Here is a 14,321-nt window from a genome sequence, read left to right on the forward strand (position 1 = left end):
AACCACCAAACTATGATGGACCATGGCAGGAATTTTAGGGAACAATATTCTAATGAAGTGGAGAGCTATAATACATTCATTTGAGTAATTCTTGACTACTAGCAACTTTTTCTTTTGGTTCTAAACCTGAATAATTCACTCATTTACCATTTCAAGTCTCATTTTAACTAAATGTCACTGAATAAAAATGGAATAAATCAGCTGAAGGTCTCAGCGCAGCCGTACGCATAGTAATGCGAAGTTTGAATTCAGAATCACTGAGTCATAGCGAATTTAATGGTAAATATGAGGAATTTGAAATAGGAAACTGTGACAAATGCAGTGTAGTCAAATTCTAATTAACCATTAAAATAGTTTAGGCAAGGAAGGACAATAAGGATTCTAGGCACAGTCTGACTGCAGTAGAGCCGCAGTTCAGTGCAGTAGAACTATAGCGTGAAATTTTCATTTTTTATTCAGTTTGAGAAAAATACACTGTAAATAAATCCTGTAAATACGAGGTAGAGCATGAAAAAGGAAGGCGACTCAAGGAGTATAAAAGGGAGACCCTTTCTGCAACTTTTTGCCCCCCTCAGAGGAGTAAGAAAATAGAGTATTATTTTTCTCAAGCATTTCTGGTTGTCACTCCAGCACGAAAAAGTGATATACAGTTAAGATTGCCACTGTAGTAAAAGGCAGCAATTAAGGAGAGAAATATTAAGTAGATATTTCAACAGGAGAGCTGGTTAACACCCCGCATTTCAAAGTGTAAACACAAAACAGTTATTTTGCTACTGTTAAAACAAGCAATAAAATAAGACAAAAATAAAACAAACTCAAGGGACACTCCAGACACAATCTAAATCCATTAACTGAGTAGAATCTTTGAAACTTCACTAAGTAGAAGATTTAATTCAAGTTAAATTCCAAATTGAACAACGCTACACAGAATTACACCTAGACAAATTACGAAATTTCGATAAAGGAACAGCTCTGCGGGGCTTGGTTTATCTGTAAGTCAATTCCCAGAAACTTTTAGACTAACCCATAAAAATAGAATTAGCCAAAATACTCGGATTGGTACTATAATTACAACAAATATTACTAGTACACTTCCCCATCCTAACTAAAGAACCAGGGAACAGCTTGGTGGTGGTCTTGTTTGAACCTCCCAACTGACCTTCCTTTGTTCTCTCCTTCACCATGCATACAATAAATTCCGAACAATTAAACAGAAATGGCACCCACATACAAACGAGTACAGGAACAACACATGTGATTACAAACTTTGCTAACTTGACGAATACCGAGAGATAGAATACAACTTGAGTACCATTGGAAAGGTGGGAATAAATGAAAATTTATGATGCCGAGAACGTGAAAAACCATTCAGAAATGAATGAGATACAAGGACATGAAGTTAGAAACCTGAAAAACATGCAGGAAGACAGCTTCTAGAGGTCCATAGCCCCAAATAAAATACATAAAAATATGATATTTTTGAGGACGACCTATTATAAGAACGAACAATGCATATGAAGGACTAGGATGCAATAATACAAATGGAAATCAGGGGAGAAGGACAAAAATCCACAAAATCCACCAAACTATGATGGACCATGGCATGAATTTTAGGGAACGATATACTAATAAAGCAGAGAGCTATAACACATTCATTTGATCAATTCTTGATTACTAGCAACTTTTTCTTTCGGTTCTAAACCTGAACAATTCACTCATTTATCATTTCAAGTCTCATTTCAACTAAATGTTACTGGATAAAAATAGAATAAATCAGCTGAAGGTCTCAGTGCAGCTGTACACATAGTAATGCAAAGTTTGAATTCAGAATGACTGAGTCATAGCAAACTAAATGGTAAATAAGAGGAATTTGAAATAGAAAACTGTGACAAATGCAGCGCAGTCAAGTTCTAATTAAACCATTAGAATAGCTTAGGCAAGGAAGGACAATAAGGATTCTAGGCACAGTCTGAGTGCAGTAGAACTATAGCATGAAAATTTCATTTTTATTCAGTTTGAGGAAAATACACTGTAAATAAATCCTGTAAATACAAGGTAGAGCGTGAAAAAGGAAGGTGTCATATCCATACAATCCTGACCTCCGCTCCAGGCTCCTGGAACTCCGAAACTGACTCCAGAGCCCTACTTCCCTTCCATCACCTTCTCCTTGCCGACTCCCCAGAGGTTATCCCATGTCAGGGCACACACCCTGACTAGCCCGGACCCGGACCCACATCCACCCACCGCGCTTCCCACATGCACACACGCTCTGCGCACCGCATGCTCCGGGCCCGGTTCCTACCCCTTCATGTGACTTCCAGGTATCCCCAGAAGTTTTGCTGATATTGTGGCCACTGTGGGAAGATGAGAAGTTAGCTTCCTTCTCATCTCCTTACCCACAGTAGGATTGTGCCCTGGATAGGGCTGGCCAGACCTGAGGCTGTGGGCCATAGGGGAGGGTCATGGGGACCTGGGAGTCATCCCCTGACATCCCACCTCCGGCTCCAACACCACCTTCGGTCCGACTCTGGAACATTCCAGGTCCGACCTCAACCTCGACACCTCCCAGATGAGCATGCAACACCTATGCTCCCAACTCTGGACCTCTGCTCCAGAATCCTGTTTGCATCTCCATCTCCGGAACCTCCGGTCTTAGCTCCGACCTCGGACTTTGACCCCAACTCCACTTATACCCATTGTATTGGTTAGCTCATTCCATTTAATTACGTTTGCCAATATTCCGGAGTTTAACTTCCGAGTTCGGACTTTCCGGACTTACTTTGGACCTTGCAACTATTGCATTGTCCCATTCAATTCTGCTATACTCCCTCATTCCTATTTGGGCTGCTGCTTCCTTTCTATTCAGTCAGCTGGCCATTCCCCACTCCCATCCTCCTTCCTTCCTCCTTGGGCCTTGGCCCTTCACTCCTCCTTTGGGAAACACCATTGAGTCAAACCCTTGACCCTCAGTGTTGTTCCTCCTTCCAGCTCCCTTTGTCTCCTTTCGGAGTACCCTTGCTGATTCTGGACCCCTCCATATATACAATGTACATAGTAACTTGTAACCTCAGTCCGAAATCGACTTGATTTCCCCCCAAGAGACTTCCCCTCTGCTAGATCCGAAATTAGGGACCCCTAGGACAACCAGCAATGGCACAGCGCTCCACATGAGTTGCTGAGGCCAAGGTCCTTCCACACTAAGTCTCCAATTCCACTCCGGAGTCATCTGAATCTGCCCATATCTAACACTATGGAATATCTTGGATATTGTGTCAGGGCAGACCCACCCGACCCGGCTCCACCCGCCCTCACCTGGTACCCCGCCCACCTCCACTCCTCACTCTTCAGCATTGTTTCTCACTTCATGTTTTTCCTTTTGTCTTTCTGTTCTTTTTGCTCTCTTGCCCTTTCTTCTATCTTTATCCACATGGACGACATTTCCCCTTATCTATGTATTATCGACCCACCCGCGATGCGTGCATGACGCACCCAGCCCCGGACGACCCGGATGGCTTCATGGTGCAACCCAGCACACGTGCGTGCAGCACTCACCCTTGGGATCCCCCACGGGGACACCCGGATGACTGCGGCTGTATGCAGGGTGACGTGGCAAACCTCATGTGACCCAAGCCGCATGTACATAAAAGTACCTGGGGTGGGAACCGAAGAAGTAACCTTCTTCTCACAATTCCCACTTCAGTCTGAGTGGCCAGGGATTGCTGTCCTGGATCAGGCCCATCACTATGCATGCCTGCTCTACACCTCGCGACGGCCTCAGCGCCGGGCATTAAACCTGGGCCCCCTCGACCCCGGACACGTCCCTGACATATTGCCTCTCTCCCTCCGGACTCACCATGTCCATCGAGAATGTCAAAGCTGTCCAAGACTGGCCCAAGCCCTGTAAAGTCAAGGATGTACAGTCCTTCCTTGGTTTCACTAACTTCTATCGGCATTTCATCCACCAATACTCTGACATTGTGGTCCCCTTGACACACCTCATGCATAAGGAGCCCCTTGGATCTTCTCCAATGATTGTCAATCTGCTTTCAATACTCTGAAAGAAGCCTTCACATCAGCCCCTGTCCTAACACATTGGGTACCAACACCCCTCTCATTGTAGAAACTGATGCCTCTGATCATGCAATCTCTGGAATCCTTTCCATCTGTTGTGATGATGGAGAGATTTGCCCCATCGCTTTCCACTTGAGAACCCTCTCAGTGCTGGAACTCAACTATGACACCCACAATAAAGAACTGCTCACCATTCACGATGCATTCCAATCTTGGCACCACTATCTTGAAGGTTCTGGAACCCCAATCAACATCGTCACCAACCACAAGAACCCCGAGTATTTCTCCACCACCAAACTCTTGACTCAGCGACAAGCCCACTGGTCAGAGTTCCTCTCCCAGTTCCACATGATTATCCAATTCCATCCTGGAAGACTCGGAGTAAAACCAGATGCATTGACTAGATGCTGGGATGTCTATCCCAAAGAATGGGATATGGACTATGCTTGCATCCATCCACAGAACTTCCAACCAGTCTTCACTTTGGAGCAGCTCACTGCATCCTTACAAGCCACATTCCTAGCTGCCACCATAATCCAGGCATGGTTCTGACAAGTCCAAGATTGTCGGATTTGGTTCACTACTTAACGATGGAGGTGTTAGCGAGGGTCAATCGTTTGTCATGCAATTCTTTTGGGTTTTATACCAAGGCACCTTTAGACACACCTGTTACTCAGTTCTTGGTTCAGGGTAGAGCAGCAGATGAGTGGGACATGATAGACATCCTGGAGGAGGTTTGGATTTGAGGACTGAAGACTTATATTATAACTGGGGGGGGAACTATTTACTGGAGGGGTACACATGTACATATAGCGGACACAATTGGATCCGAAGGTAAACAAAGGTTACCAAGGGGAAGGGTGTCACAGACAGCTCCAAAAGCAGCAAAGTCCCGGTGTGAGGGACTCAGTGGGACAGATGTCGGCTGTGTGTAGCGGCGATCCTGTCACAGGGTGAGTGTCCCCAACCACTTAGTCTGAAGGGGGAAGTTGAGAAGAAGGCTGCTTCTTCTGTTCCCACCCCAGGCACTATTAGGGTCATGTGGAGGAAGCCACGTCATCTCCACACACAGCCACACCTCCCTGGGTGTCTCCATGGGAGATCCCAGAGGTGGCTGCTCAGTAGGCAGGAGTGTGCATGGTGCGTGCAGCAATCAGGGGAGTGGAGTTAGGTATGTAGTGGTACATGGAGAAAAGGGACATCGACTGTAGAATAGAAATAGAGAGAAAGGGGGAAAATGGGAAAGGAGGGACAGGGAGTGATAGTGGGGGAAGTGGAGTAGGGCAGTAGGCACGGGGTGCGGCATGGGGTCAGGCAGGTGTGCCCTGACAAAGGGGAAGTAAATAGAAAAGAATCCACAGGACAAATAAGGAATAGGCAAAAAGCCTGAATTATGTCTGAGGTTTGTGGAGTGGGAGAATTAAAAGCCAACTGAATGGCAAGGCCTGGAACCATCTAAGAATAAGCAGGGGACTACAGAGGAAGATGTCTGGAAAGGTCCAGAGCCTGGAAGTTGTAGTCCGGAAGATTAGGGTTGTGTTAGAACTGGGCAAGGGCAGATGATTCCGGAGGGGAACCGGAGACTTAGCAAGGAGGGACCTTGGCCTCAGTGATTCATGTGGAGCACTGTGCCATTGCTGTTTGTCCATTTGGTCCTTAATTTCAGAGGCAGTGAGCAGGAAGTCTCTAGGGGGCATTTCGGGTCAATTTTAGACTGAGGGCCTAAAACGAGTATGTACAAGCACCTGTATATAATAGGGAGACGAAAGCACAAGGAAGTCAAAGGGGGTCCAAATCAGAACAAAGGCGTCCAAACAGGGACAAAGGGATGATGGAAGTGGAGCAGTGAAGGAGAGAACGAAGGAAGGTCAGTTGGGAGGTTCAAACGAGACCACCACCAAGCTGTTCCCTGGTTCTTTAGTTAGGATGGGGAAGTGTACTAGTAATATTTGTTGTAATTATAGTACCAATCCGAGTGTTTTGGCTAATTCTATTTTTATGGGTTAGTCTAAAGTTTCTGGGAATTGACTTACAGATAAACCGAGCCCTGCGGAGCTGTTCCTTTATTGAAATTTCTTAATTTGTCTAGGTGTAATTCTGTGTAGCGTTGTTTATTTTGGAATTTAACTTGGATTAAATCTTCTACTTGGTGAAGTTTCAAAGATTCTACTCAGTTAATGGATTTGGATTGTGTCTGGAGTGTCCCTTGGGTTTGTTTTAGTTTTATTTTTGTCTTATTTTATTGCTTGTTTTTAACAGTAGCAAAATAACTGTTTTGTGTTTACACTTTGAAATCTGGAGTGTTAACCAGCTCTCCTGTTGAAATATCTACTTAATATTTCTCTCCTTAATTGCTGCCTTTTACTACAGTGGCAATCTTAACTGTATATCACTTTTTCGCACTGGAGTGACAACCAGAAATGCTTGAGAAAAATAATACTCTATTTTCTTACTTCTCTGAGGGGGGCAAAAAGTCGCAGGAAGGGTCTCCCTTTTATACTCCTTGGGTCGCCTTCCTTTTTCACACTCTACCTCATATTTACAGGATTTATTTACAGTGTATTTTTCTCAAACTGAATAAAAAATGAAATTTTCATGCTATAGTTCTACTGCACTTTGCTGCACTGAACTGCAGCTCTACTGTGGTCAGACTGCGCCTAGAATCCTTATTGTCCTTCCTCGCCTAAGCTATTTTAATGGTTAATTAGAACTTGACTGTGCTGCATTTGTCACAGTTTCCTATTTCAAATTCCTCATATTTACCATTAAATTCACTATGACTCGGTGATTCTGAATTCAAACTTCGCATTACTATGCGTATGGCTGCGCTGAGACCTTCAGCTGATTTATTCCATTTTTATCCAGCAACATTTAGTTAAAATGAGACTTGAAATGGTAAATGAGTGAATTATTCAGGTTTAGAACCAAAAGAAAAAGTTGCTAGTAGTCAAGAATTATTCAAAATAATGTATTATAGCTCTCCACTTCATTAGAATATCATTCCCTAAAATTCCCGCCATGGTCCATCATAGTTTAGTGGTTTTTGTGGATTTCATTCATCTCCCCTGATTCCCCTTTGTATTATCACATCCTAATCCTCCATATGTATTGTTTGTTGTTATAGTAGGTCGTCCTCGAAGATATCATATTTTATTTAGGGCTCTGGACCTCTTGAAGCTGTTTTCCCGCGTGTTTTCAGGTTTCTAACTTCATGTCCTAGTATCTCATTCATTTCTGGATGGTTTCTCACGTTCTTGGTATCATAAATTTTCATTTATTCCCACCTTTCCAATGGTACTAAAGTTGCGTTCTATTTCCTGGTATTCGTCGAGTTAGCAAAAGTTCGCGCATGCATTCGGTAATCATGTGCATCGTTCCCATAGTCGTTTGTATGTGGGCGCTGTTTCTGTTTAATTGTTCGGGATTTATGATATGCGCGGATGTTTATATCTTTCATATGGGCTTCTGTGATTTATCTCAGATTTTTCCCTCATGATCTAAGGTTGTTTTGCACTTTCTGTGCTTTGTTTTGACCGGGCTCTTCCTTATTTGGATGGAAATTGGTCTTTGCGATCTGCTGAAGTGCGGATCTCGGTTCCAACGGCCGGTTCCCTTCACATTGCCACCCTCACATGTCATTAAACATGATGCAGATTTTGTCAGGGGACGACTCCCAGGTCCCCATGACCCTCCCCTATGGCCCACAGCCTCAGGTCTGGCCAGCCCTATCCAGGGCACAATCCTACTGTGGGTCAGAGATGAGAAGGAAGTTAACTTCTCATCTTCCCACAGTGGCCACAATACATCGAAAACTTCCGGAGATATCCGGAAGTCACATGAGACCCGAGACCCGAGGTCCGGGCCATCCGGCTGCACTGAGCGTCCAGCACAGGGCGCGCACAGGGAGTGCAACAGCCGGGTGCAGTCGCAGGTGCGGGTGCGAGTGTGGGTGTGGATGTGGGTATGGGCTAGGTCAGGTGTATGCCCTGACAGATTTCTATATTCCCGTCATGGGTATAACTTCACAACGACTGGACCATTTGGGCTGAAAATTTGCATAACTATATTTCCCTATTTTTCATAATTTCCGTGTAAATTTCGTTGTATGTTGTAATTATGGATCCTACACAAACATCGTCTTTTCCCTGAGCTCGGACTTTGGATGTCGCTATTCCCGTTATTGGATATCTCATTAATGCATGATCCTTTTATTATGAAAATTTGGGTGGATTAAGATTAGATCCCTTCCTTTCTAATGGGCCATCAAGCGCATCTCGGTCGTTACTGGTTAGTCTTCACACTGTAGGCGGGATAATTGCCCACACGCAGAACCGGCTCAGATACCCGATTTCATGACTATAAAACCACTTCCATTCACACAACAACCCGATACAAATTCGACATCTAAAAATAGTCCTAATTCTTACGATTCCGACGGTATCAAGAACGTCTTAATCGGTGGAGATTTGATGGAGTTCTATGTTGGGCAAGTTAGGCACGGGCATGTGCGGGCGTGGGAATCTCAAGCGGCAACCCAGAATTCCAGCCTCACTCGTTCCCACGGCGTCTAATAAATTGGCAAAAATGCTTATCGGCTGCGTGAGAGTAGTTATCTCCGGCTACATTTCCAATTTCGGCCCATAATTCCGTAAGTCCGTTGAGATATCGCTTATTTTCTTTTATTTTCATATTTTGCCATCATTTCAGTTATTGATTGATATTCTTTTATTGTTACTGTTACCCTTTTTTATTATTTCGCCTAATAAGGTATGCAGGTGCCATATGGTACCAATATTTCCCATCAATTATTCTAAAAATAATTGTTCCTTATATCCTGTACATACCAGATTCTGGAATAGAAGTTCTCCCCTCCCCCAAATTCTCTAAGGTGCTAGGACACGCTAGAGTTGGAGTGAGTGAGTGGAATTCCAACAGTAGGAATAAGGGCAGCTGTCTAGCTCACAACAAGTGAGTAGTGGATGCTGAGCCCGGACCTTGCGGAAATCCTGGAGAACCCACACGGAGTTTAAGGATCGAGAGTCAAGCGAAGTTTAGAGAGAAAGTAGAGAGTTTAGGAGAGTTTGGCCCCACGAGCTTAGTTGGCATAGAGAGCTGCTAGCCCTCTTGCAGCGCTTGCTTTTTAAACATTGTCCTCGTTTTGCAGGAGTTTTAGTCATATCTCCGTCATTTATGGGTAGTTTTCCCTGTAATTACTTTCATTGGGTCCGTTTGGGGGACATCTTCATTTCCTATTATAAACACGACTTTGAATTTTGCATTAGTTCCTGAGGAATCCTTGTTCTGTGGTACTTCCATCCTTGGCTACGTGTGCAGACGTGGGAAAGTAGTTTCTGTGGAGGTTCTCTGATTGTTGCTATAGTCAAATCTTGGTCGATTGTCCTAATTCTTTCTTTAATATTTGGTATAAATTCCCCCGAGAATTCCGTTTTGTTGATGCTAAGCTTGAAGTATTTTTGCTAATTTTCTTTCTTTCAATTTATTGCATATAGTCGTAATAATTTGTAAAAATTCATTAAAATTCATTAAAATTCAGGTCCTTCTATTTTCTCATATCTACTTGTTGTGTTACAAAAATGGGGCCGGAGGCGCCCATTTTCGTCCGTTCTGAGCGCAGGAGAGAAGGGAGAGGGTTCATTAGAGGTTACAATGGTTTCACAGTTGGTGTAACATGTGGTTTAACAAATAGTTCACAAGTGGCGATTTTGGTGGTTAATTGACTGGTTAAACTATATTACTATATAAATCACATGATACAGAACCCATAAGAGTCTAAAATGGGAAATTCCCATTTCCATAACATGTTGTATGGGGGTTTTGTGATTTATCTGGCATATTTCCATAATGGGATTCCATAGTGTGACCGTTATTTCTCCTACAACGCACACAGCCACATCCATCCAGGTATCTCTGCAAGAGATCCCAGGAGCGCCTGGTGTGTGGGAGGCTGCCCAGCAGGTCCGGGCATGTTGTACTGCAGCCAGGCCAATGGTACACTGATAGAAGGGAAGTTGTCCGTGTAATAAGTAAGGAAGAAAGAAAAGAGAAAGGAGGAAGAAAGAGAGGAGGAGAAGAGGGAGGAGGGAGTGGGGAAGGAGTGGGTAGCGGGGGACTGGGTCAGCTGGGGCCAGGTCAGGTGGGTGTGCCCTGACACACATCCGGTCTCTAATGTCATATCCATTCCCGGCCATCGACTTCCGGGCTCTCCGACCCCTCCGTTCTAACTCCGCTCCCCCCTCACCAACCTTGGAGCCCCCGTATTCCGCAAACCTCTCGGTACCCCTCGATGGTCACCACCCCCTCATTTCAATTTATTACCTACGCCTCCCTAAGTACGGAGCCCTGAAGACTTCCGGACAGCTCCGACGTCCGCTAGCGCACTCCCGCCTCTGCTGGGCAATACACTCGCCTGCCCTGCAGAGTCCACCTTCGGGCCTATCCCTCCTTCCCGTTTCTGGGTTAACGCCTGCCTTTCCGCTAACCCCGCGAACCGACTCGTCGGTAATATTCAGTCGGCTAATGTCTTAACCCCGTTAGCTCCGCTCCGTTCGGCTCCGCCAATTGCGGAACCGTCTCCGCTGTAACCATATATATACACTACTTGTACATAGGTTATGCCCCAGCAGAAAAATCAACTAGAGTTACCCCCACTAGGTTCTAAGTGCCAGTCAGTAAGTTAGGGCACGGACGTGTCACTAGGCACAGCGCTCCTGGCAGAAGTCGCTGAGGCCAAAGCCCTCCGTTACGGAGACATTCCTTCGTCTTAAATCTGGTCTCTGACATCTAACAGGTGAGGGAGAAACACAAATTATACAGTACCAGCAGCAAAAGGGCCAAGGTCCCCATTCCATCCTGTGCCCCAACCTCAGACACAAATCATACCTCTGCTCCAAGATCCCCTTGGTCCCTGACCTTGGACTTTGACCCCACCCTGGTTGCATTGGTGACATCATTTCATGTAAACACCATTGCCAATGTTCCTTGGACTTTTGACTCCACCTCCATAAGCTCTGCTACCTCCAAGTTTCATGGACCTACCCTCAGTGTAGTTCCCACTCCAAACTCCCTTTGTCTCCATTTGGACACCTGAAATTAAGGACCCCATAGACAAACGGTAGTGGCACAGTGCTCCCTTCTGAGTCGCTGAGGTCAAGGTCCTTGTAAGGGATTAACCTTACTTCACTATAATTCCAATTATAGTGATATTTATATTATGTTGCATCGCTATAATTCCCATTATAGTGATGCTGTTATTTATTTGTGCCAAGATATGTAATTTCATATATATACCTTGGAGTAGTTGTAAAGGCCCAGTAGCCTTTTACCTCTACCCTGTTGAATATACAGCACATTAAAGCTTATATTTAGATGGACTATCTGAGGCCAGAGGTGAACAGGGGAACGGAACGTTACTGTCCCCAAATAAGTAAGCACAACCTTTCAGTCCTCCTGTATTAAGTCTCCCATTCCACTTCTGGAACTGTTCACATCCCACATCATCTAACAACTCCCCCATTAAATTATACAGTTTATTATAGTATACATTCTTGATGGACTGGGAACCAGGCCCCAACCTCAAATAAGCTACACACTTCAGGTAGAAACTACCCATGACTACATATTACAGGAACCCTCATAACAATAGTAGCCTGGTTAGCCTAAATTCCATTATCCACTGTTTTTATAGCAGGATTTTAATTTGTGGAGTTGTCTAGTAGGATTTTTTGTTGTGGAGCCGCCATGAAAATTAACCTACACTGTAGTTAGCCCTGATTAGATTCAATTGATACATTTGTGCATCCACAAAGCATGTATGTACATATGACTGGGTTCAAGTCAGATGATGGATATCTAAATGGTGAGATTTTTTTGATACCCCACTGGCATGTGAAGCTTTGTTAATACCACCATTTGTCATCAGTAAGTTGACAAGTGGCTACAGAATTTTTGTTATTTATGATGTGGGAACTTTAGGTCTGCATTCGCTCTGAACATGCAATTGGCTTCTTAAAAGGCCGATTCCAATCACTCCGAGGCCTTTGGCAACAAATCAACAGTGAACATGACTACCGGTTGGCATTGGCATGGGTACGCACTTGCCTTATCATCCATTCACTTGTGTCCTGGGTTGAGGATTTTGAGTCGGAGGAAGAATTTGCACACTGGGTTGCTGAGGGTTTACATGGCCATGATGAACAGCAGGATGAAGGGGAAGTGGAAGGTTTTACTTGGATGTCAGCTGAACCTCTGCCCCCTGGTGAATTGGAAGCTCAGTGTAAGTGCCATCATATTCAGGAGGCACTGTTCCATGAACTTTATGTGTAGAAGCTATGTTTACTAATCCATGAACTAGAATGGGTGTGTGGTTTGGGAGGATCCCGAGCCTAGCCCATCATTGGTGAAGTTGGCTTGCAGCATGCCAGAAGGTGGCAGCTGAGCAAGATAGGGGGGCACAAGTGGAGCCAACCCCATCTGTTGTGCTTGGATGCTGTACTTCAGCATCTTCCGCTCATGTTTCTGATCTTCACATCGTTGGAGGGCATCAATGTGGGCCATGCGTTGTAAGTGAAACTGGTCTGCCTCTCGGTGGGTCTGCTCTTGGTCACGGAGATTTGCTTCACTGAAATCAGCAAGAACATCACGTCGTCCCTTTCCATTACGGCTAATTCCTCCAGCATTGTGAGTCAAACCAACTAGTGTAGGGGTTGGAGTTGGAGAATTGGATGTAGGTGTCATCGGAGTTGGCAAACCATGGCTCCCTAGCTGAGCTGTGCTTAGGACATTTGGTTTGACCTCGAGTTTGAATTCTGGTGGGACAAGTTCCAGTTTGGGTTCTGATGACAGTTCATTAGTGAGAAAAATAGGGGAATCCAGACCAAGAGCAGCAGTGGGGGGCGGATCCTAGTAGCCAAATTAGTAGTGCTGGCATAGAACAAGGAATACTAGTCTTGCTAACCTTGATGATTGACCTTGTGTTGGTGCCCACAGTGGCCACACCCAATACCTCAGGAGATTCTTGTGCACCGACTGCATGTGTCAGTCTTGGGGCCGCTTGCTCAAACTCAGCAACCAATGCAGCCATACCAACAGCAGAGTTTGATATCATTCCAATTGAGTGCTTCGGCAAATTATGCCACATGCCATCAAGATCATCAAACCAAGGGAATTTTGCTCAGATATCCTCTAATACCAATCAAAGACCAGCATGGCATCAGTGATAGATGAATACATTACCTTGCAAATTGGCACGGATTTCTTCGCACTCCTCTTCAGACTTCACACCCTGACCAGTTTCACCAAGGAGTTTGATATATTTCTTGTACTGACTTTCCAGCCTACCCAGCGGATCATCAGCATATCAGCAGCATGCCAATTGACCATCACTCATCAACTTATTCTACCCTGTATAGCTGTAGTGTATTGGTTCAGAGCTGCAACATAGAATTCACACTCTGCCTCTTCCTCACGGTCCCAGATGTCCTTTGCAATAGCTGCCCAATAGTCTTTCTTCTTCTCACCATTAGAAATCTGGGGTAGAATAAGATGTTTGGAAGGTATGAGCAAGCAGAGTGAATCACCTTCAGTCGGCCCTCAGCCTTCGCAGTTTGGATAGAATCACCGCTCAGTTTCAACCTCACATTTGGATTCTCAAGCAGGTATGATACGAGACGGTCAGTCCAGTGGGGGTTCTCAAGCCACTGAACACAACGGGTTGCAGGAGGCTTAGTGGGGGGTTCAGCCTGGTTGCCAGTGTTCAGCTTTGATAAATGGCTGGAACGCTTTGAAACTGGTGCAAGTTCTGGGTCCAGAGCAGCAGGCCGCTTTGGTCCCATAGTTGGTTGGAGGAAATGAGTGTGGAGTGCCATAGTAATGAGTGTGGCAGGTGGGGATGTTGTGCAGTGTGATTCAGGTGGCAGGAACTGTACAGTTACATCAGAAACAAACAGATGAATACAGGACGGGATTAAGACTCTTTAAAACTGAGTTGTGAAAACAGGCAGTTGTGGTTTTCACAGTCTTGCGGCCTCGGAGCCGCAACACAAAAACACCCTCTTGTGGCACCCTTTTCAAAACACACCCGACTTTTGAGCCACTTGTGAGTTCGAGTTTTGGCAGAGTTTTCCAGCCGTGAATGTCCCTAATGCTGACCTGTTGCCTCTATTGCTATTGGAGGGGAGAGTGAGATCTTGAGATGCTGTCCAGCAGTGTCCAAATACTCAATTGTTAGGGCA

The 14,321-nt window shown here is 44.9% G+C and overlaps 1 protein-coding gene across 1 annotated transcript; it reads right to left on the bottom strand.

The window, feature by feature from the left end:
• Positions 1-13,476: 13,476 nt before the first annotated feature.
• Positions 13,477-13,955, bottom strand: EI90DRAFT_3014987 (uncharacterized protein; the record flags this gene model as incomplete). The annotated part of the gene is made up of 2 exons (XM_039056846.1): positions 13,477-13,617; positions 13,668-13,955. 2 exons carry the CDS (start codon positions 13,953-13,955, stop codon positions 13,477-13,479), a joined length of 429 nt encoding a protein of 142 aa, XP_038918252.1.
• Between the last annotated feature and the right edge of the window lie 366 nt (positions 13,956-14,321).

This window comes from Cantharellus anzutake (genome assembly GCF_015039405.1).
Source record: "Cantharellus anzutake strain C23 chromosome Unknown EI90scaffold_15, whole genome shotgun sequence".
NCBI classification, from domain to species: domain Eukaryota; kingdom Fungi; phylum Basidiomycota; class Agaricomycetes; order Cantharellales; family Hydnaceae; genus Cantharellus; species Cantharellus anzutake.